The sequence below is a fragment of the Mirounga leonina genome, unplaced genomic scaffold, assembly GCF_011800145.1.
Source record: "Mirounga leonina isolate KUSES-001 unplaced genomic scaffold, KU_Mleo_1.0 Mir_109, whole genome shotgun sequence".
Classification (NCBI taxonomy): Eukaryota; Metazoa; Chordata; class Mammalia; order Carnivora; family Phocidae; genus Mirounga; species Mirounga leonina.
The window spans coordinates 2,069,469-2,094,092 of NW_023270244.1; the positions used below are offsets into that span (position 1 = coordinate 2,069,469).

Here is a 24,624-nt window from a genome sequence, read left to right on the forward strand (position 1 = left end):
CTAATCTATAGCAGAAGCAGGATTCACTGATAGTTGCCTCTGTCTGATAAAAAAAAAGGGGGGGAGGGCTGCCGTTTATTGAGCACCTACTCTGTGCTGGTCACTGTTCTAAATGCTTTGGTATGTTATATCTTTTCATCTTCTCAGCAGCTCCTTGTGGTATAATTAACCCGTTTAGAGATGAGACAAATAAGACTCAGCATATTTTATTTTTTGAAGGTTCAAATAAGGGACATAAAAATACAGATAACTCTGAAAACATTTTCCATCAATTCAAAGCATTCGTCAAAAGATGTCTATCCCCCCTAGTGTTTAGACAATACATTTTCAGCCTAGAGAATCCACACAACAGTATTTGCTCATGCGTCTTTTCCCTCCATCCCCTGCTACTCTGACTCTCGGAAAAGCGAGGGAGCAGGGACTGGATGGAAGAGGGAGCATGGTCATGTTAGGAGCCCGACGCGCTCAGACTTCTGTTCTAAGGGTCCGATCCTACCCTGGAGTTGCACAAATAACAATGGCAAGTTCCTTAGATTCCAGATCTGCACGTACTGCAGTTTGGAGCAAGCGCTCAGGTTAAGCAAGGTTTCCTGTGACCGTCTGAGAGACTGATAAAAGGGGGAGGTGATGTGTGGCTGACGGAATTGCACCATCTAGTTCATGAGGTCATGCATGTAGCAAGGCTCTTCAGTGCCAGGCTGGAGGCCCAGCTTGGCCTTCTGGGAGTGTGGAGGCTCAGGGCGAGGCTGCCCGCACCCCCCCCCCACCCCGCGCCCTGGGGCCAGGTGAAAAAGGAAGCGAGCTCCCTCAGCCAGGAAGGAGCAGATGCGGGCCCTTCACAGGAACCTTTTGTTTTCCAGCACCTTCTGCCAGTGGTCGTGGTTCTTTCAAAACAGTTTGCTAACTACATTCTGGAATGTAATGTTTTCTTGCTTTCCTTCTCAATGAGAACAACGGGGTAAGTTGAGAAAAGAGATGAGCCATGGGTGAGATCGGTGGTCTTAAGAAGGCTAAGGAAGTATGTGTTATTAAGGGTTGCATGCACCTCTTGGGGGAGGCCATGTCCCACGCTCTGCCTACCCTCCCCTTCGCTCTAGGTGCTTCTAAGAGCCAGCCCCCCTCAGTGGCCAAAAGGAATAAGGCTTGACTGGCAAAGTTTGCACATCTCATAACCAACGCGAGCAAGCTGTTGTTCTCCCACAGAACAAAGGCCTCCTTCTGCTCAGGCTAGGTTTTTTTTTTTTTTTTTTTTAAGAGCAAACAAAGTCCATTTGATTCTTTACTCTCATTTATTCTAGTCTTTGTGGCTAGATGTGCTTCTTTTTAAAAAAACTGGATCGCAGTTTTTAAACTGCTCCTTAATCCAGGCTAGATATAGTTTCTAAATAAGCATGCATGACTCAGGCTTGGAACTCTTCCAGATGTAGCAATGAAAAATGTCCCCTGTGATCTTGGTTGGGTTAATAAACAAACTCATCCCAGAAAGGAAAACGATTTCAGTGTCCTTCCTGTGAAGAGGTAGAAAAAGACAATGTTGGGACAGATGCTGTAACTTTTTCATATTCTTATCATTCTTATCAATACACCTTAACCCTAATCCAGAAATTGCCCTCCGGCATCTAAATCAGATTACCCTGACTTGGTCACATGAACACCTGAGACTAGAGACAGAATCCAGGTAGAAAGAAGTATAAGGTTACGCACACTGTTCTCATTATCTAAAATCTATGCCACTTGTAAAGAAGACTAGACAATGAATAAATTACTAGCCACAGACTAGCCCTGTGAAGTCAGGCACTAAAATGTTGGTTCTTACCGAAAGAGAAATTGGGTGGCTTAATTCAAGGTGGTAGTGTCATGACAATGAATTCTTCTATATTCTTTGTTAGCTACTTTTGTCTAGCTTCAACCCCCAATCCAGACCTCGTTAGCCTTGGCTCTTCCTTATGTAGGCATATAAGGACAGCTTGTGCAAGAAGATGACCACTGTCCCTGGGTGTACAGGAATATCAGGATCTCACAAGCTTCTGTGGGCAAGCATTTGGTCCCTTCTAATGTTATACCCAAGCTGCCTTTCCTTGTGCAGGGCAACAAACACGTGCTTGTTGGTTTGTTTTATATTTCCTACCTCTACCTAAAAGATGTGCACTTACAAGGTAAAGACGGGTGGGCTCTGTTGTCAGTTAGCCTCATTGTGGTTCTGGCCCAGCTGGTCAGACCACCCCTTCCCATCTGTAACGTCTCCCCTGCTTCTCAACCCCTCTCATTCCTGGCCCTCGGCACTACCCTGCCGTCCCCTTCCCCATCCATGCCCAGTGCTGGTGTTCCACTTCCTTCTCTCTGCAGCAGGGGTCCCAGTGTGAAGGGAAAGGGTCAGGGGTGGTCAGATTAGGACCCACTTCCACACGAAGCAGGTCAGAGTCTCCAGGTAGGTGGGCAGGAACGCAAATAACTGGAGGATGGGGGGTCGGGGGGGGGGGGAAGCATATTCAATGACTTGTTTTGGGCAAATGAAGAAACCACTTATTGACCTTAATCAATAAACATGTTGCATTCCCTGCCGTCCCTTAAGACAATCCGTGTGTCCATTTCTTCCACCGGCTGCTTTAGCTACTCATTCTATCACAGCTTCTTGGGGAAAAAAAACACACACGCTACATGAGAACTGCTCTATTCTGTGTCTATATATCCAGTGTGTCACGGATGCGGCGGCTTCCCGAGATCACCAGGGATCCGCAGATCGCCTACGCTCGGCTGACTGGACCCTGTCAGGGATTCTCCCCGGCTTTTGCTAGAACCCGCTCTTCTTTCTGGTTTTCTTCCTCTATTGTTCACCCCCCCCCCATATCCTTTGGCATTCCTCTTCCTCTGTACATGTCAATGTGCCTGGAGTTTTCTAGAACTGCTTCTTGTCCTCCCTTTGCCTTTTCCTGGGGTCCCCATTCTGGTCGGTGCTCAGTTTCCCCAGCTCCTGTGTGCTGAGTTCTTCTGCGGGGTCCTCTGCTTTTCTGTCTCTCTCTCTCTCTCTCTTTGAAGTTTTATTTATTTAAGTAACCTTTATACCCCACCGGGAGTGGGGCTCAAACTCACGACTGCTAAATCAAGAGTCGCATGCTCTTCCAACTGAGCCAACCACGTGCCCCATCTCTGACATTTTCTGAATTTGGAACACTTCTTTCCACCTTCCCCCAAATTTCTGCTTCTCCACATTCTATCTATTCCTTGATATACTTCCTTCCTGAGGCCTTCAGTAATCTCCCCTTCTTCTGAATTTCCTTGTCACTTTTATCTATTCTTCTCTACCGCATCTCATTTGAGTAGAAAGTCAGAGCAAAAAACCTAATTCAAATGCCATTTTCCTTGACTATGTAAACCTGGACAAATATCTCAAACCCACTGAGCCTCAGATTCCTTAATGTAAATCAGAACTAATAGCACTTCAAGTTAGGGCTTTAGATGAAGAATAAATGTGGATTGGAGTAATAATAGTACCAATAATTCTCTCAACTACTTGGAGAAAACTCAGCAAGATAAGGTGTCTTGTAACTAATAGTCACTGGGATCTCTGGGCTAAACCCTTTATACATGATCTCATTTAAAATTTGCAATAATCTAACTGTTGTGAGACTGTATCTAAATGACCAGGCATCAGGGATGTCAGAGCAGAGGTTAAGGGCAGGGATTCGTGTATAATCCCTTGCGCTGATTTGTGTAATCTTGATCAAGGTCCTTAACCTTGCTGGAACTGATTTTCCACATCAATAAAATGGGCATACCGATGTCTCTAACTCAGAGATCACTGTGAAGGTCACATGACATGATGCATCAAATGTATATGCCTGGCACATAGAAAGTGCTCAATAAAGGGTAAGTACCTTGTTATGATGTTTTGAATGTTCATTTCTATGGAATCTTATCAGGGGACAGACACAAATAAATGTGTGGATTTAAGCCCATGGATACACTCATCTGTGGAAGAGGACCTATCTGTATATGTCCTAAATGTTGTGACGGGGATAAAGACAGGTCCACTCCCATGGAGCAAACTGCCTACTTTAAAAGAAAATGAACAAAATTAATCACAAATTGGCAAACTGCAGTCTGTGGCCTGAATCCGTCTCCCATCAACTTTTTAAATCAAGTTGCTGGGTTTTTTAATAAAGATTTTATTTATTTATTTGACAGAGAGAGAGAGAGAGCATAAACAGGGGGAGCGACAGGCAGAGGGAGAAGCAGACTCCCCACCGAGCAGGGAGCCTGATGTGGGACTCAATCCCAGGACACCGGGATCATGACCTGAGCCGAAGGCAGACGCTTGACTGACTGAGCCACCCAGGCGCCCCTTAAATCAATTACTGTCACACAGCCAAGCCCATTTGTTGAGGTCTTGTCTCACGCTGCCATTGTGTTACAAAGGCAGGGCTGAGTAGTTGGGCTGGAGAACCACGTGGTGTGAAAATCTGAAAATACTTACCATTGGCCTGTAACAGAAAAAACGTGTTGCCCTTGGAAATTAATGACCAGTACCTCGAGATGAGTATTAGGATGCAGTTAAGAAGTGTGGACATAAAGGACAGCGAAAAAGAGGTAGCCAGGGCCACATCACACAGAACCTACTGACCACGGAAGGGTCCGACTTTTATGTCAAGTGCGATGTAAAGCCTCAGGAGGTTTTTATCTTAGTTTTGTATTTATGCTACACATTATTGAGAGAGGGTGGCTACTTCTATCATGAAATACAGCAACCATGCAGATGAGTACGGAAAATGTAAAAGTATATTTTCACAAACTGTTACAAAACAAATAGTATCCAGTCAAGAACCAGAACATCAGCACCTTAGAAGCCTCCCTCATCCCATCCCAATCACAGCCTCCTCCTCCCTCCCTCATGGTAATTACTTTATGTCTTTCTTCCCCTTGCCCCTCCCCCTTTTTTTTCTTTTATAGCCTCACTATCTAATTTTAGAATCCTAGTTTAGTGTTACCCGGTTTTGATGAGTTCTGTTGTCTCTGCATAATCTACAACCCAGTGACTACAGTCCTCGGTGAGTACCCTATAGAAATCCATGCATCCGTGTACCTGGGGCAGATAGAAGGCTTGTAGCAGCTTTGTCTGCAATAGCCCCAAATTGGAAACGAGCCACAGTTCCATGTCCAAGCAGCATGGATAAATTACTTCTGGTAGAGGTAGACAATGGAATATCACAGACAAATGAAAACAAATGAGCTATTTATAGGCAACACCATGAAGGAATTAAAAAAAAAAAATGTAACTATAAGCTTTGGAGGGTTTTAAGCTGGGAAATGGAATGATATGATCCAATTTATATTTGTAAAAGACTGCTGAGGATGCTGTGCATAAATCTGAGTCTGCAGGGAAAGAAGTGGACGGAGTGCAGAGGCTCTTGCAGTGGCCCACAAGAGAACGGCAGGGAGTCCACGGGTGGGACTGGCTTGGGCGGTGGTGGTGGGGAGGCAGAGAAGAGGGACGTGAGATGGGTTCTGGAAGGATTGCTAGCACTTGCTGCTGGACTGGGCCTGAGTGCTAAGAAAAGGGAGATTTACACATAACTTCAGGGCTGGCTTGCGTGATGGAGCCGCTCACTAGGATGGAGAAGCCTGGGAAGAGACTCCGTTTGGAGCAGGTGTCCAGGGCATGATAAGTTTAGATGTCTGTGAGAATCTAGATGGAAACATCAGGTACGTGCTGGGTAGGTGGACAGTGTGGATCAAAATCACTCAACAATTCCCAAACCAAAGATAGGATACCAAAGACAGGGTGGACTGTGTTTTAGAATAAAGGCCTCTGCCCCAGTTCACGGAGCTTTTTCTTTTGCTGATAATTTCTTTAAATTCTTTGAGATATAGAAACAACTTAGGAGTGTCATTATAAAGTAGTTTGTTGATGCAATCCATAGTCTAGGTCTGTCTCGGCACGAAGGTGTTTATTGGAAGGAAGAGGGGCATGACAGGCAAATTTTCTCTATCCTGCCTATTCTCAGAAACCCATAAAACTTGCTTTTCCTTGAGTCTCCCTCCACTGCGATGTGACTGCCCAAACACATAGTGAAGATCTCCTCTGTACCAGGCACTGTGCTAGGTTCTGGGTCTCTGCTTCTGGTATTTCATTTTGACTTTATCACTGAGAGAAGCATGCAATTATGTAATGTCTATTTGAAAGGTCAATTGTAATCAGAGAAATATCAGGCAAAAGGCTAGATGTTATAATTGAACAGGTATTTGCAAAATGATAACATTTCAGGTGAGGAATAATTTCTGCATAAAAACCACCACCCCCTTGGACCACCTGGGGCAGGCTAGTCTTCAAGGCTTCTTTCCAGATCTATAAAGCTAAACACTTAATAGCCTGATTTATTTATTAGCATGCCCAGGGGATTAGGAAAGCAGGATAGTCCTAGGCATTTGTGAGAAGGGGTCCTAAAAGAACATCTTTATGATAATTTTCTTGATATCCATTTTCATGTCTCCCAAAGTAATTTCTCCTACTTTTTTGAGTTTTAGATTGTGCCATTCAAATTCTACTTATTCTCTCCAAATTGAGAAGGCTCAGATACGTTTACTTGCTTTGAGCTCTTAAGATCTATTCTAAATTATGTTTATATTTATTTTCCTGGAATTTGCATCTTGGTCTGCATATTTGTTTTACCAAGATGGTCAGAAGAAAGTATACTATTTCTACCATAGTCTTATCAAGGTCATTGAAAGGTAATTATTATCTTGTGATAATTTCCAAGACCATGATCTGTTCCTTTTCCAAGCTTTCCCTTTTTTAAAGCTTAAAAAACAATATATTCTTAGGTTCTGTAGATAAGAAAACAGATCATGTTAGAGTAGCAATGAAAGAGAAGATCTAGACCCAGACTGTCTGATCTGTCTTCCTGTTCAGCTCTGCCGCTAACCTAGTTGGGCAAGCTACTCAACATTTATGTGGGCTTTGCTACCTCATCAGGGTAGTGGACAGCATGGGCTACATGATGCCGAGTCAGTTCACTGGGCACTGAATTTGGCACGAAGGTGACTGAGTACAACTCTCCTCATGCCTCACATCATTCTAACATCTGATGAAATTTTATTGCTTTCTTATGTCTCAAACCTCTACCTATCTGATAATTATTTCTACCACATGTGTACTTAGCCTCTTACTTTTTTTTTCCTTTTAATATTCATTGTTTGCATTTGATCCTGAGTGAGATTTTGCAGCCCTATCAAAATTGTAAGTAGCTGAGAATTACATAATTCTTCCCAGTTTTACCCAGTTGTCTCCCAAACCTGTTCAGTAGAGTCATATTGCACAGAGTTGCTTCTGGTTTTTACTTCCCATGGCTTAATTCCATTTCTCATTCTTTAAATCTGTCACTATAACCCAACCTAGAATTCTGCAAGCTAAGACAACATTTTATACATTATTTAAAATTTTACAAAATATACTTGATAGGAATTTATAATTTAAAGTCAGCATTGAACCAAAGCCAACTCTAAAATCTCTTGGGAGGAGGACTCAAAATAGAAGACAGATTGAACCTTAATCTCAATTTTCTTCTTTCTTTTTTTCCTTCCTCTCTCTCTTCTTTCTCTGCTTCTCTTTCTTCCCTCCCTTCATCTTTTCTTTTCTTTCTTTTAAATTGCAAACTGAATTGCAAAACCTAAGGATGTAACTGGCACTAGAACCAACATTAATTTTGTATGTATATTAATTTTACATGTATGCAACATATTTTCTGGGAAAGAAGACAAGTGGGGCATTAAGACACTGGTCCTCTCGGAGCTCTGCTTACCCCCTACCTAGGTAATATGTGGCTTAGATAAGGCTGCTTTATCACCTTTCCTTCTATTACTCTACTTTGCTGATACTTCAGCCTTCGTTCTACTCTGTAACCTGGCTCCATTGTTCCCCTAGGTCATTAATTCATAACATTGTCTAGATTTGTTTTCTTGATTTTTTAGTGTGTGAAATTAATGCAAACATTTTTTACCTATACTAATTTCTCATAAAAAAGAGGAGAAAGAGAAGGACAAAGAAGAAAAAGGAAAAGGACAAGAAAGATTACTCTCAGCACCATTCCCTTAATATTTACTCAATTTTAAAATATGGAATTAAAATTATATTTTTCCATATTTCAAACTCATTCTTCTTTCTCTTTCTTGAGAAAACCTGGCAGCATATATCACTTTTCATTTTTATTTGCTTTTAAAAGCTGCTGATCTCCTCAGTACCCTAGGATACCAGTGTGATGATCTCTTACTGGTTCTTTTGAGACAGATACTCACAATATCCCTGTGGTTACATGGAAATAAACATTCGCCCCAGTCTGTAAGGGCTTACCAAAACAAGCAGCTCCGAATCCAACTAAAGTAGCAAAGTGCTGGCAAGACTATAAGGCAAATGAGTCAGAAGTAAAAGCTATCATTAAAACTGTAGGGGTCCCTTTAGAATTAAAATGGGGGGGGGGATTTGGAGTAATACAGAAATGCTAATTTATGCAGCACAGAACGATGTAAATTCGTGACAGGGCAGACGTGGCTTCCTGGCGCTCATGTAAGCAGTTTAGGAACATTAGCTGACAGTGGTATTAATAGGAGTCAAATTAAGTGGCTATTATAACCTCAAAACCATCTTAATCTTCAATAATAGATGTGTAATATCGTCCACGGACAAAGCAATGGCCCTGCATGCCTCTGCTTTGATCAGACTACACCTAGAATACTGTGTTCAGTTCTGGTCACCTCCATCTGAGGTAGAAATGGACACCCTGCAATGTTCATAGGAGACAAGAGTGAGAGAGCCACAGTGGTGAGGGAGGGGGATAATACACCTGGAGAAAAACAGACTAACGAGAAATAGAAGGAAGGACTGTCACACGGAGGAGGCAGTTTTGTGTTAAATAGTGCCAAATATATCAGAGCCTGAATCAATGAGAAGGACACTTAGTGAAATGAAGAATTTTTAAAGTCAGAGTTGTTTACAGTGGAATAAGCAAGCTGGGAATTAGGGAATTTCTGTCATTAAGGCATCTGGGCAAAAGACCTCCTCAGAGAGGACTTTATAGAAGTGACTCTAGCATAGATGGCTGAAGTGACCTTTTTAGGAACTCCTCCCAACATTAAATTCTACAACATTATGAAACCAATAGACATTTGATTCTCATAGCCTGTGGGCACACCCATAAGGCAAGTGCCAAAAAGTTTAAAGAAAGATGAATAAAATGAGAATTAAAATTTGTTTATTAATTTCAAACTCCCAAGCTGAGATAAATCCATAAGAAATCACTGTCATTTCTAGTTAAATGGCTAGATGAATTATCTTCAAATGAAACAATTCAAAATTTCTCCTTTTTTGGGAAATTGTTTGCCTCTTCATGTATATAAAGCTGTTATATACTCCATTCAAACTTGGCCTCTTATCACTGCAACTATTTTGGATATTCTGTCCAAAACTAGCAAATTTTTAGGTCTGTGATTGTCATATTTCACAAAATTGCATTTGAAAATATACTTTTGACATGTTTTGTGTGCGTACACATCTATGTGAGAACATTTTCCTTCTGTCTTCTGCACATAAGAAATTACTCAGCAAACTTTACATAAGAAGGCCTTCAAATATAATATGACAGCAAGGCATATTATTCTTAAAGGCCTAAAGATGATACAAACATCCAATTGGGGATTAAACAAGTAAATATATAGCTGATGATTTAGACAAAAGGAAAGAAAAATGAGTAAAAACCTTTAACATTTATCAAAACAACATTTACGAACAATGAGACAGCTCTGTCCAGGTTCCTAAGTGACCACCAAGGCATTAGCTGTTCTAGGTATGCATTCTCCTGGCCAGATCGCACTTCCAGCAGGCACTCACTGGATGCCAAAAAAGTTAAAGGCACTCACTTTGGATTATGTAGGCTTCCCACTATTTTAGATGTTCATTTAAATTTGTGCAACTCAAAGGAGAAACCAATAATTAAAATAGGGAAAATTACCTAAGCACAGAGAAAGACTAACAACATTGAGTCTGATCTGTGAGAAAAATACATGAGAGGTGGCAAAATATAGATATCATTTGGGAGAGTCAGGTGGTGTAAGAAAAAAACATAAATATACTAGAAATTCTACTATAAGTACGTATTTCATTACTCCAGCAAAACTCCAAAATTTGCCATCTTTACAATATTTATTCACTGTAAAAATGCTAATTTTCCAATGAAACTTTTAAAATATCATTCATTAGTATATCTATACATCATGAGCTGGGAAAATATTGATTTTTTAAATAAGGCAGAAAACAAGTAGTTTCTTTTAAGCAAATGAAGTACAGCTACAAGAATTTATATTTTGATCTCTTTCATGAAATCAATATTGAAAATTTATATTCTTTTCTTTTTTTTTTTTAAAGATTTTATTCATTTATTTGAGAGAGAGAATGAGAGAGAGCACAGAGGGGGGAGCGGGAGAGGGAGAAGCAGACTCCCCGCTGAGCTGGGAGCCCGATATGGGACTCGATCCCAGGACTCCAGGATCATGACCTGAGCCAAAGGCAGTCGCCCAACCAACTGAGCCACCCAGGCGCCCGAAAATTTATATTCTGAAAGTAATTTTGTTCAGGTTGAGTTTTCATTATTGGTTCAAGTTCAAAAGCTGCTTTTACTACTAAGCTTAGAGTAAACCTTACAATGAGCATTTAGCTCCTTACCTATAAGGTACCTTCTCTTACTTATTTTAAAAAATATTTTAGCTGTAAACATTAATCAGATTTCCTCTTCTATATTTCCAAATGTAAACAATAAAAATCAATTTTCTGCTTAATAGAAACAAATAGAAAGCAATCCACGTCATTAGTGATACTAATGTACTTGTAGTTCCAAGCTGGAAAATGGATTCAAGGAGAGGGGCTTTAAAGAAACCACTAATACCATATATACATCTTTTAAATGGTACATAAATTAATAATCGGAAGTTAGGTGAAGAGTTAGTAACTCAAGGAAGTGTTACATTTCGAAGATAAGAAATGGAAGATAAAGCTGGTAGTTAAGTTCCATTACAGTAAAAGGTTGCAAATACCTTCTTCAACATCTGAGATATATTCACCATCACTGAGCATTTCAGGGGCGTTGGCTTTACGAACTGCATGATTTAAGTGAAGAGTGTAAGTGTGTGGAAAATGCATACCCTCTTTATGACAACAAAACACATTAACACTTCTAAAAACATTTTTGCGATAAACATTCTTAAGGAAACAGATACACAGTCACTCTTAATTATGAACACAAAGGTGGTTTTCATACCTTCATCGTCAGACATATCAAGAACTTCATTCATCGTTTCTGGAACATTCATTTTGTGCTTCTCTATGACAGTCTAGTAACAACAACAACAAAAAAGCAGTCACTTTAGTGTAAGCAGACTGAACATTTTAATGAGACTATTCATTTCTTTCTAAATTAATCAGTTGATTTATTATGGGACTGATGTGCTGAATATCATGAAGCTCTCACATAAAAATGACATCAAAATTTTCCCTTAGCATTAAGGTCTTCACCATATATACTGCTAAGAAGAAAGATAAGGTGAAAGAATTCTAGTGGTAAAGCAAACTAGCTTAAAAGATTTAGCTCCCTAATGAGGCTTTTCAAAGGAAAAGAGAAGAGAGGTATCGCCTCTCCTAGTCCATTGTTATACTTTTTCATGGTCCGAGGAACCTGCCACCTCATTCCACTAAAAGTCTTGGCTGAAGATAAGCCAAATGAACAGCACGCATTGTGTCTTTATTGCTTGTGCCAAGTCAGCCATTAATTTTGTCTTCCCCTTCTTTATGTACCTTTTAATTCCTAGAATAAATATAAAATATTGAGATTGCATAAATTATACAATTTTTTCAACTATGCCATGCAGAAAATATTTTAGAGGTTATGCATTTGAAAGATCATTTTCACCTCCATGCAATTTTAAAGAACTATATATTACAGAGCAAAGGCCTTACTGAATTTTTTACTTGCTCTTTGATGACTTTTTACCTATATAGCTTGTATCCATCCAAAGGACACTGACAACTTGTTAAAAATATTAATGACTTAATGTTTTAGACTTGAAACAAGTCCTCTTCTTATTCTGAGCATACGAAAGGCTAATGGTACAAGGGAAGATAACGTACTTAAATAAGGCAACTGAGAAAAAAAAAGCTCAGTAGTTAAAACTATGGTACATTTGTCATAATTAATGAACCAGTACTCACATATTACTATTAATTAAAGTCCATATTTTATTCAGAGTTCCTTAATTTTTACCAAATGTCCCTTTTCTGTTCTAGGTTCCCATCCAAGATACCACCTTATCTTCACCTGTCATGCCCCCATTGGCTCCTATGAATGTGACAGTTTCTCAGACTTGCTTTGCTTCTAATGACCTTCAGTTTTTAAATTTTATTTTATTTTATTTTATTCTATTTTATTTTATGTCTGTCTGTCTATCTTTATAGATTCCATTTATTTACTTGAGCCAGAAAGGGAGAGAGAAAGAGAACGCACACAAGCCTGGGAAGGGGCAGAGAAGCAGACCCCCCAGCTGAGCAGGGAGCCCGAAATGGGACTCGATCCCAGGACCCTGGGATCATGACCTGAGTCAAAGGCAGACGCTTAACCGACTGAGCCACCCAGGCGCCCGCCCTTCACAGTTTAGAAGTGAACTGGTCAGGAATTTTGTAGACTGTTCCTCAGTTTGGATTTGTTTCATGTTTTTCTCATGTTTAGACTGGGTTACATGTTTTGGGGAGGAAGACCACAGAGGTAAATTGCTATTTTCATCACATAGTATCAAGGGTCCATACCATCAACAGGATTTACCAGTGCTGATGTTGACCTTGGTTGCCTGGCTGAGGCAGTGTTTGTCAGGTTTTTCTGCTGTAAAGTTATTCTATTTCCCCCACGTCCCTTTCCATACTGTTTCCTTTGCAGGGAAGTCACTATACTCAGCCCACCCTTAAGCAGGGGGAATTACATTCTATACCTCCTTGAGGGTGAAGTATTTTCATAAATTGTTTGGAATTTTTTTTGCCTGATTTGCCTCTTCTTCCCCATGTATTCAGTCATTTATCTGTATCAGTATGGACTCATGGAAATTTATTTTATACTTTGCACTCACTCTCTATCTATCTATCTATCTATCTATCTATCTATCTATCTATCTATCTATCATCCATTTTAAATTGTTCCAGCTTTGGCCACTGGGAACTCTTTCAGTTGACTCCTGTGTCCCTGACGCAGCCCCATAATGGTGTGTTTCCATGTTGATTTCCTTGCTTGAGGTGGGGAGACACTTCCTTACTTTCCTTCCCCAGATCTAGATTTAGCTATTTCTCGAAGGAGCCCTGATTCCCTTTATTACAGAACAGTATTAGAAACCAGTTATCTGAGAGAGAGATGTCCTCTGTTCTTTGCTAATGAGGGAACTGAATATTTCAAACAATGCAATTTAAATGCTTAATTCATCTTTTGAATGTCAGCTTTTAGGTCCTCAGTTTCCTACTCTGCCATGATTGTAATGTCACTAACTCAACCATCTTTCTCAGAATTGCCATGTCCTACATTGTACTGAGAGGGAAGACGGATCTTTTTAAGGTTTTTGAAAAACTGGATGTCCGCTTATGGAGTCAATGGCTACTGGGGCCCCAGCAAGGGGCCGTGCAGGCTGCACTGTGGTTAGTGAGCTCAGGATCACAGACTCCACCCTGAAATCTGCCAGTTCTCATCTATGCCAGGTTACATGTAACCGCTAAAAGCACAGCTGACAAGGTGGTGTCTCAGCTTGAAATAAAGTCTCAAATACCGCAATGCTGGACTAAGACTTAGGGACTTCAGTGGACTCTTTTCCAATCTATGTGAGCACTTCATTTGGTGGAAGCCTCATTTACTTCATTAGGCAAACTGGATCTTTCCTGTAAGCATGAGTCCTATCTTCTCTCTCTTGCAGAAATTACCAGACAACTCAGTGGATGACACCGAGTGATATGGCCTGACTCCCATATTTGTTCTTTCACTTGGAACCAGAGCCTTGAATCCCCTCTCGGACTAGAACTTTACTTCCTCTGTCTTTAACTTTATTTTCTCCTCCAGCTTTTTTTTTTTTTTTTTTTTAAGATTTTATCTTTAAGAATCTCTACCTCCCACATGGGGTTTGACCCCATAACCCTGAGGTCAAGAGTCACACACTCTACCGACTGAGCCAGCCAGGTGTGCTCCTCAAGCATCTTTGATATTCAAGAAACATTCTGAACTTTCCCAGTGGGTGAGAACATCATTTACATTCAATAAGCAAGAATTATATTTTGAACGATTATATAGGTTTCAACTCTCTAACAATGAAAAAGTTTTATATATTTACTGCAGTGATTTCAAATCTTTTATAGTATTGTGACACTTGACCATTGTTTAATACCTTGTCCTTCTCCCTCTTTTTTCCCCACTCTAGAGAAAGCAAAGGGAGTATCTATAAGATTAAAGTTAATAAACATTATTTGTTTAAACTCTTTTCTCAAGAATTTAATAACGATTTTTAAATCATGAAATACTCAAGAGGTATATATAAAAGCAATATAGTAATTTATCTCTATACAAACTATACCTCGAAGTTACGAACACGCCCTGGTTCATAACCATTGCCCTAGCCCATTAAAGCTACTGCTTTCTTTTTTTTTTTTTAAATCTTTTTTTTTTTAAAGATTTTTTTTTTTTTTTTTTTTAATTTATTTGAGAGAGAGAGACAGAGAGAGAGCATGAGAGGGGGGAGGGTCGGGAGGGTCAGAGGGAGAAGCAGACTCCCTGCCGAGCAGGGAGCCCGATGCGGGACTTGATCCCGGGACTCCAGGATCATGACCTGAGCCGAAGGCAGTCGCTTAACCAACTGAGCCACTCAGGCGCCCAAGCTACTGCTTTCTTTTCAGCAAACTGCATAATTTCTCCCTTGCAATCAGCAAGCTTATTTTTTTTAGCTTTTAAAGCCTTTACACCGCCAAATAATTCAACCAGTAGGTTACTACAGAGTCCTTCAACCCATTTTTTTTTTGTATGAAGCACTGTGTGTACAAACTGTTTGCAGATGCTGATTATGCCTCCCTTCACATCGGAAGGTGGTGGATGAGAAAAGGAGGCAGAGCTGATAATACCCAATGTCCCAGAGTCCTAAGTTTACATTGTACGGAGCCAGTCTCAGGCATGTGTGTTGAGTCACGGAGTCAGGAATAACTCCAACTAGCCTCTGATATGGTGCAAGATCTGCTCTTGCTTCCACAGTTACCAAATCCTCACGCAGTTCAGAGGCTCCAGATGGTGCTAATAAGAAACGACTTATCCTAGAGGCTGCAGCTTGTAAAAATGTATCTGACGCAATAAGGCCTCCTGGTAAAGATTTATTTGTAATTTTAACAAAACATCTATTTGGTTTTCCTGTGAAAACTCTAATAGCTGAATGGAAGAGCAGTGAGAGTGGTGACAAAAATCAGTTCTGATCCTCTCTCTCATGTTTTATTTTGACACTGTAAAAAAATGCATTTACAATAATGACAACAGTGTATCCATTATTTATGAGTCATAACATTTTAAAGAACCATCTTATCTTCAACTTCCTCACATAGCCAAAGGTGGATGTTAAAATATTTCTGCCTTCATTTCATTAAAAATGTTTTTATATCAAAACAAACATGCGTACGTTTAGCTTTCCATGGGACAAAACACTTTATAGCTACTAATGCAACTTTTAAAAAGGTACTTTAAGGGCGTCTGGGTGGCTCAGTCGTTAAACGTCTGCCTTCGGCTCAGGTCATAGTCCCAGGGTCCTGGGATCGAGTCCCACATCGGGCTCCCTGCTCCACGGGAAGCCTGCTTCTCCCTCTCCCACTCCCCCTGCTTGTGTTCCCTCTCTCGCTGTCTCTCTCTGTCAAATAAATAAAATCTTTAAAAAAATAAAAAAAAATAAAAAAAATAAAAAGGTACTTTAAGTGTTTAGTGTCTCAATGTCCGAACCGAGAGCTGCCATGCCGGCTGTCAGCAATGAGGCGACAGCATTTGGAGGCGTGGTGCTTAGTCTGTGAATGGGGGGAAGTAGGTTCCTCTCCCAAAAGCCCCAGAAAATCGACGGCGTGAGAGCTGGCTCTCAGGGCGGCGAGGTCCAGCGTCTGCTACTTACAGTTGTGGTCATGGTTTCCTCAGTCACTACCTTCAGGGTGTCGACCACTGAGATGTAGCCAAGCCTCCGGGCAATGGCTAGGGCAGTGTTCCCATTCTGGCAAGAGGGAAACGAGCACAAGGAATTAAGAAGTCATTCCCTGCGTCTCGGTGTCTGTGTGTTTCCACGTGTTTCGCCCATACTAAACAGCAGGTGGGTGTCTCGTTGGTCCCACCCACTGTCATACACAAAACACTATTTCATTAGAGACGTGCCTTGCACAAAACCCACCTAACCTGTTCCCACTCACACAGCAGAGACTTGGCTGCTACACATGGAATCCAAAAGGCTTCTTAACATTCTAAGTTATCAAGGGGACAAACATGTTTTTCTTTCTGTATATGTATTTCCTACTAGGTGGCAATGGGTTTGTAGTTTTTAAGGGTGAAGCACCAATCACATCTCTCTGGACGGCTCACAATATAGCTACTGTCCTTTGGCCTGAATTCTACTGAATGTTCCATTTAGTAAAACAGTGACACTGGTGCATGATGAAAAATGTAAGAAGATCCCAGCATCCAGGTCTATCTCCTCCCTCTTCCCTTAGCCTCCCTCTTCCCTTCCCTTCACTCTTACCACAGTGAGTTCATTGGGGGAAGCATTGTTCTGGAGCAAGACATTTATTATATGTGTGTGTCCCTGTTGAGCTGCTTGATGTAACGGCGTATACCCATTCTGCGGAAGGAAGGTGGAAGACTCTTACTTCCTCGGACACAAAATCAGTGACTTTGATGGTGGATACAAAGAAGAAAAGTCTTTACCTTTGTTTTGGCATTAACTTTTGCAGAATGCTGGAGCAGGAAATTAACAATCTTGATGTTTCCATAGTGGCAGCCCACATGTAAAGGTGTGTATCCCATCTGTAATTACATTTTTCAGAAAAGAAACCTCATAAGTATACTTTCAGTAACAGCTACCCTAAATAGAAGCAAAAGTATTATTTAACCTGTCTTTTTGAGCTGGCATAGTTTTTTCCCCTACATAAATATATGATGCCCTTGATATTTCTGAGAGCTAGTGTGAGATATAAAAATAATACCATGTCACATGTAAGTAGTTACTGAACTTCCCAAAGTGCTCTCTCTTGCATCAGCTCATTTTATTCTCACACCAACTTTTCAAGATGGGAAGGAAATATGGCCCAGTCAACAGCCTGGACAGAGCGATTTAGTGGCTTGTTGTCAAGGGACAGGAAGAATGTTCTGTGGACAGATGCAGACTAGGATTTATTGATCACTCTACTCTCGAAAAGCATAAAATGGAGGTAGAAAAAAACCATGAAGTGGCTAAATGATAATGCCAGGTAACAGACGATTATCAGAACGCAGAAGAGGCTGGTGGGAGTTCAGGAGGTCTGAGAAGTGTGAACTTGATCCAGGTATACATGCTGGAGTTAAAGTCTCCTGCTTACCAGCTAGGGTCCCATAATTTGAAAACAACTGATTCAGACAAAGCAGTTAAGTTGCTTCCCAAATTAATATCCACTGACCCCTGGGGAATTATAAGTTGTATCTATTAAAAATATATATCTTACATATATAAAATTATGTATGTGTGTATAATTATTTTTTAAAATAAGGATATTCCAGATACTTTTCTAGATGGCCACATTGTAACAGACACCGCCATGCAATTTCAGCATCGGCAATTAATTTCTGTTTATGAGGACACTAGCAGCACCAGATTGACAAAAGGGAGAGGACTGAGTTTTTAAAAACACTTCTCAGTGTGCGTGGGGGGAGAGGTGGGGCATCCATGTTTTCAAGGGTCTGTACCTCATACGGTAGGCACTATTGTATCTTTATGGTGACTCTATGCTATAGACAGAATGTTTGTATCCCCTCAAATTCCCATGCTGAAACCCCAATCTCCAGTGTGATGGTATTTGGAGATGGGGTCTTTGGGAGGTAACTGGGTCATAGGTAATTAGGTGGAACCCTCATGAATGGGATTAGTGCCCTTATCAGAAGAGATAGGAGACAGCTTGCCTCTTCTCTCTGCTCTCTGCCACGTGAAGCTACAACAAGAAGGCACGAGATAGCCACCTGCAAACCAGACAAGGGATCTGCTGGCATTTTAATCTAGGACTTCCCAATCTTCAGAACTCTGAGAAATGACAGTTTGTCCCCTCTACGGTATTCTTGTCATAGCAGCCCAAACTGACTAAGACGTGCTAGCAAATGGGTATATCTGAATTTGAAAAGGGCATGCCCAGACCACAGCTGATTGTGGAAGGTGAAGACATCTCACCAGGATGTGCTGCCCTAAAGAGTTTTACTCTGGTCAGATTCTGCTCCACAAACCGAACAGTCAGTGCTGCCCAGACTCCCACTGCTAAAGCTTGCCATAACCATGTACGTGAGTCTGATTTTCAGCCCCTGAAGCTGCTCCACGCATGATGAAGGAGATCCTATCCTGGTAACCAGAACTAACTTGCCTAACTTTGCAGGCTTCTTTCTCGATACTGAGGAACTCAGATTGCATCAGGAATCACAATGCCGCTCAGTGGGGGAGGCATGCAAAAGGTTTTCTCCAATCGGTTCTCAGTACAATTAGCTTAACTGAAGTAACATTATTCCCAACTTTCGTGGTAGAGGATTAATCCCAAGCTAAAAACATACAGATAATATTTTTTAAATCTAAATATTAAGAAACTTTTCAGGTTTTTAGGGGTGCCTGGGTGGCTCAGTGGGTTAAGCGTCTTCCTTTGGCTCAGGTCATGATCTCGGGGTCCTGGGATTGAGCCCCACATCGGGCTCCTTGCTCAGCAGGAAGTCTGCTTCTCCCTCTGCTGTTCGCCCTGCTTATGTTATCTCTCTTTCTCTGTCAAATAAATAAATAAAATCTTTAAAAAAATAAAAATTCAAAAAAGAAACTTTTTAGGTTTTTAGTCAGTATGCCTAAGCAATGATGCAACAATTTCTAAAGGCTGTTGTGCTAAGTATACTAAAGAAATTGAATCATGTTAAGAATCTTAATGTTCAGTTTCTACTCATCCTCATAGCTTTCCATCTAATTCCTAGTAAAACCCTAAGTCATTATAATGGGCTACTGGACCCGTCTGATCTGGTCCCTTCTCTATACCCCCTATTCATTAAATGTCTGAGCTCATTCCTACTAATGTCTTCCTTGTTTGTTGTACTTGAGGACACTGGTCTTCTTGCTGTTCCACAAGCATTAAAGTATTTTATTAAAAAATACATGTGTGTGCCCAAGAAGATTTAGTTGGCATTTAGAGAAACCAAATTGGGGCTCTTCCATTCATTGAGGGCCAGAAAATTCCCACATTAAATGGCACCTTGCACAAATATGCTCAGAGAGATGTGATTTGAGAAATTCTTTCCAATTAGCAGCAATCGATTTTGGAAAGACCAACTATTCTTTCTGGAATGGCTAGGAAATAATCACAGTTCAGCTAACTGAGCAGTCTCTGCCTCTTTTTCCACTGTTACCTACTTAGCCCATCCTTACGAGCAGGAGTTGTCTTCTCCTTTAGGCAATACTGAAAGGCTGTAATTGTGTAGGAAGAGCTAAAAGGTGCAGATGGAGTAATCAGGCTGGTTTTTCTGATCTATGGTACCACAAGACCATATCTTATTGGGTCGTAGTCAGGTGCATCCCCACACAAATGGTTTGAGAGAGAGGGAGTAGGAAATCCACACTTATGCCCAACCTCCTAAAATCTGTGGTCCTCTAGGAGTCCATCCTTGGCTTTCCTTTTTCACAGCTACGACTACTCCCTGATTTTATTTATTTCAGGTAAAAATTTTGTTTTCAATTTTTATGTGTTGATGCTATTGTTTTAAGGAACATCTTTCTATTGTCACACGTTATATGAAATAGTACTTGATAATATGGCAGGTAAAGATCCATGGAAGACTGTAAGGTAGTCTCACAAACAGCTTTTTCAAAATTTTAGTTCAGTATAACTAATTGAAATTGAAAAAGTACAAACAGGAATTTTTCCTTTAGAAAATAAACTCTCTGAAAATAAACTCTCAGTATTTAATTTCTTGAAGGCAGTATAGTCAAAAGTCTCAACACACTAAAAGAAAAAAAAAATGTTGAACATTTCCCCCATAGTTTTTTGCTTTATTATTTACCTCCAAAATCAATGTGGGGATAAACTGCAGGAGAAAAACAAGCAAAATATCTCAGGTATTATAGAAGGGGCAAAGCAAATGAATATTTTCAAAATGATAGGAGAAAAATAAGTAAATTGCCATCTCTATCCCTAGTGTAGCTTATCCCACTTCTGATGCATCTTATAATTTAGCCTCTTCTCTTTCTCCGGGCACCTTCCTCTCAGCCAACAAATACATTTACCTATTTCCAATTCTAGAAACAAAAACACCTCTTCTAAATATTTGTCTCTTTTTCTAGGTCTAGATGCTTCCAAAGCTAAGCTTCTTGAAAGAAGGCATCTTCACTCACTCTTCCCTCCCCACCCCCTTCCTCCCATGTTCCAGGGGACCTGCTTTCTAATCACTCACGTGCCAACCCAGTGATGTGCTTTAGTGCTTCTCTCGCCTGATACACCCTCCTGGACAGTCATTCATGACTTGGCGTCCATGTCATATTCTTTCCTGATCACCTTCCTACCCTTCGTTAGGCCTGCTTCTACCTCCTTCATCCACTTTAAAATATCATTGATCCCAGTGGGTTGGGCTTTGATTTCCTCCATGCTGTTTCTCAATGATCACATCTGCATTCCCAACTTCAATTAATACATCTATTCTGACAACTTCCAAATTGGGATCTTTAGTCCAGACCTCCTATCCTACACCCTGGAGCCAAAACTTTAAGTCATTTACTGGATTTTTCCACCTAGACAGCCCCTAAATCATCTAATATACAACATACCCAATACAGAATTCTTGGTCTTCTTTCCCCAGCTAGCTTCCTCTCCTTTATTTCTAATCTCCTTGAATGGTACTTGTGATCACCTAGGCACAGGGCTCACATCCTTAGATTCATCCTCAATTTCTCACTTTTCCTCACGTCTTATTGCTCATACTTCTTTAAGTATTTCTCCAGTTTCTCTCTTGCTCATCAATTTCCCATCTGCCCCTAAGTGGAGGCCTTCTTTATTCTCCATCTGGACCTTGGCAGTAGCCTTCAACGGCCCCTGTTCCAAACTCCTTGGACCAACTCAGTCTCTGCACGGTCTCCTGGGATCTTTCTAAACTGGATGTCTGATCTTATTACTCTTCTGGGTTTTTTTTTTTTTTTTAAGATTTTATTTATTTATTTGACAGAGAGAGACACACAGAGAAAGGGAACACAAGCAGGGGGAGTGGGAGAGGGAGAAGCAGGCTTCCTGCTGAGCAGGGAGCCCGATGCGGGGCTCGATCCCAGGACCCTGGGATCATAACCTGAGCCCAAGGCAGACACTTAACGACTGAGCCACCCAGCTGCCCCCACTCTTCTGTTTAAAGCCTTCCAAGGCTTCCCAGTGCAAACAGGATAAAAAGCTGAACTGAACTTGCTCAGCCTGGCATATTAAGGCCCTCTGAAATCTTAATTTTCTGGCAGCACCTTGGGATATGCCCCCAATTTTTTTCTCTTGTTTCTGTGATACTGAACCAGTTATAGCTCCCTTCTACACTCCCCACCTTTGTAAAATAATTCAGTTAATGACAATATTTCTAAAATTATTTATTTATATGTGGGGTTAAAGTCAGGCTTTGTACTAATTCGCTGTGTGACCTTATACAAGTAACTACTTTCTGTGTTTCAGTTTCCTCATCTGTAAAATAGGGATACCAATCTCACCCACCTTCTAGGGTAGTTGTAAGGATTTAACTAATTAATAAAGGTAAAGCACTTAATACATGACACAGAGAAGATGGGTAATACACTTTGCTATTATTATATTATTGTATTATTTTTATTGTCACATATCTTCCTTTCTAGACTATAAATACTATTGAGGGCAAGGAACATATCAACCTGTTAAGAATTCAGCATCTAGTAGGAGCTCTAAAAATGAATGTGAAATGAGTATCAAATAAATTTTTTCATTATTTTACACACATTTAAAGAAATATAATTTAACTATTAATTTGCTAATCAGTACCCCTGAGAATCAGTGTATTTTGGGTGGCCTAAATAAAATGCTTCAGGAGATTATCCTTTTAAAAAGCAAAAGGAGTGGCTTTTTTTCAGTTGAACCACACTGAATATTAAACCCTGTGGCCAGCAGGACAATTTAGTCTGATCTGATTCAGTGAACCACAAATACAGAGTTGGAGGTATAGAAGCTCAGCAAGCCAGTGGGAAGGCTATGAAAGCTGTTACCAGGATTTTCCAGTCTTTTCCCCACAACAGAAAAGAGCTCTCGATGTTTTCATGATTACTATGTTTAAATTTAAGCCAATGAATTGGATGGTACCATACTCAACACCTGTAGGCTGCGCAGGGATGTCATCTCACTAGTAAGAATTTGGAAGTTCACAGAATATAATAAATTCCTTTATTCACAAGATTAGAAAGCAAGTCCCAACAACCCATCTCTTGCCATTCTGCTCTTCTCAGCAAGGGGACAATCATAGCCTCAGTTTTTCGGGTGCTATGATCTTTGCTGAGATGAGAAAGGAAGAGAAAAGAATTTGTAAGAGACAGAGAGGTGTTTTCTGAAGGGCATCACTTGTAAAGGGCAGGAAAGGGAACATGCTTCATAAATATTACACCAAGGGCAAAAATGGTTACTGACCATGACCTGAGGTGGGCGGGTGGAGTTAGGAGGAGACCCTGGTAGAGGCCCTAGACTCTTAAACCAGGGGCCCCGTGTGCAAGAAGGCACATAGCACTGCATCCTGCCTCCCAACATGCTCTGGAGGATCGGTATCTCACTTCCGGACTGAATGACAGGGTACGCCTCGGATGTGCAGGGGCAAAAACGTACTGAGAAACTTAACCCTGTGTGGGACTCCTAGAATTTTTAATCTGTCAAGGGAGAGGTAACCAAAAAAAGTGTGTAAGTCTGTGTTTTTGTGTGTAAATGAAACAACACAAGATGGATATATTTACCGTTAATAAAATAAGGAATAATAAGCTAAATTCAGTCTGATTCTTCTTTTTTTTTTTTCCAAGAGAGAGAGCATGAGCAAGGGCAGAGAGAGAGAGGGAGAGAGAGAATCTTAAGCAGGCTCTGGCGTGGAGCCTGATGTGGGGCTCGATCCAATGACCCTGAGATCATGACCTGCGCCAAAATCAGGAGTCCAACTGAGCCTCCCAGGTGCCCCCAGTCTGATTCTTTTTTCAGAATTAAAAATGCTTTTATTTTCAAAATGGAAAGTAACAAGAAATCACTCAGCTGCTACCAGTGCCTTTACTGCTAAACACTCAGCTAGCTAGGGAAGCATTCAAGGCTAAGGACAATGAGATTTTTTTAGAGTGGGAGCGGGGATAGAGGAAAGGATCGCTGAGCAAGCCGGCTACGGAGACTGCAAGGACACAGAAATTCCAGAAAGGGAATTACCTACCCCCAGTCCCACCTAGGGCTGTCCTGGCCAGGGACAACGGTGCTTGTTTTACTATTTTAACACAGAGTTTAAAACACAGACAGGATCTTGCCTGGTCAGAGCTCTTTCAGGCAGCTTCTTTTTACTAGAACACAGTGTGGGTGGTGCAGCTGTAGTTAGAGAGGCGAACAGTGTCCAAAGGGTGCGGTCTACTCGGGCTGTCCCCTCTGTGCTTAGCCAGTAAATCCAGTCTGCTTCTGATGTGTGAATACCTTCTTACTTGGCGAACTCCTAGTGATACTTCTATATTTGTTAATATCTTCAGGATCACTACACCTCAGAACCGATCTATAGGATACCCAAGATGTTTGTAGTCACAATATTTAATAAGCATTCACTTTTGTGTCAAAAATATGACACATAGAAAGAAACGAGAGTTCTATTTTAGAGTAGATAAAACAAGTTTGCTATGAAGAGGTAACAAAAAAAGTGCTGAGAGAAAATGCTCAGAGAAATGAGATTAATACGAAGTCCTATCTCTGATGAAGACACAAAACATCCATTTTTCTTATCTGAGTTTGAAATTGTGGCATTATAGGATATTAAGTAGCATTTTTTTTTTCTTTTTGAAGAGTGCTATTTGTCTGAGAGAGAGAGAGAAATGCTAGCAACCACACATGCCATAAGGAATGTAGCAAGTGAATAATAATTGAATAAAACTTACTTTATCCTTTTTTATAGACTACGTCTGAACAAAGTTAAAGGTCACAAATCACTGATAAATTTTTCTGTATGCATTAAGTCAATCACAACAGCTAAGAAAGGAGCAAGATTTTACACTCTGCCATTGAAGGATAGATCTGTTGCAACAAGGATCAATAATAGCGCTACCACGGTGGGCATCTACAGGCAGCCAGGATAAAGTGCC

General features: G+C 40.7%; 1 protein-coding gene across 1 annotated transcript in view; it reads right to left on the reverse strand.

Annotated features, from left to right (window-relative positions):
- The window catches only part of LOC118019981 (ankyrin-3), a 331,347-nt gene that overhangs the window by 108,246 nt on the left and 198,477 nt on the right, over positions 1-24,624 (reverse strand). Inside the window, exons 19-23 of the mRNA XM_035019746.1 lie at positions 16,992-17,090; positions 16,807-16,905; positions 16,192-16,287; positions 11,301-11,373; positions 11,077-11,139 (exon numbers count right to left, since the gene is read on the reverse strand). Of these exons, the coding sequence (XP_034875637.1) occupies positions 11,077-11,139; positions 11,301-11,373; positions 16,192-16,287; positions 16,807-16,905; positions 16,992-17,090 (430 nt within the window). The remainder of the gene's footprint in view (positions 1-11,076; positions 11,140-11,300; positions 11,374-16,191; positions 16,288-16,806; positions 16,906-16,991; positions 17,091-24,624) is intronic.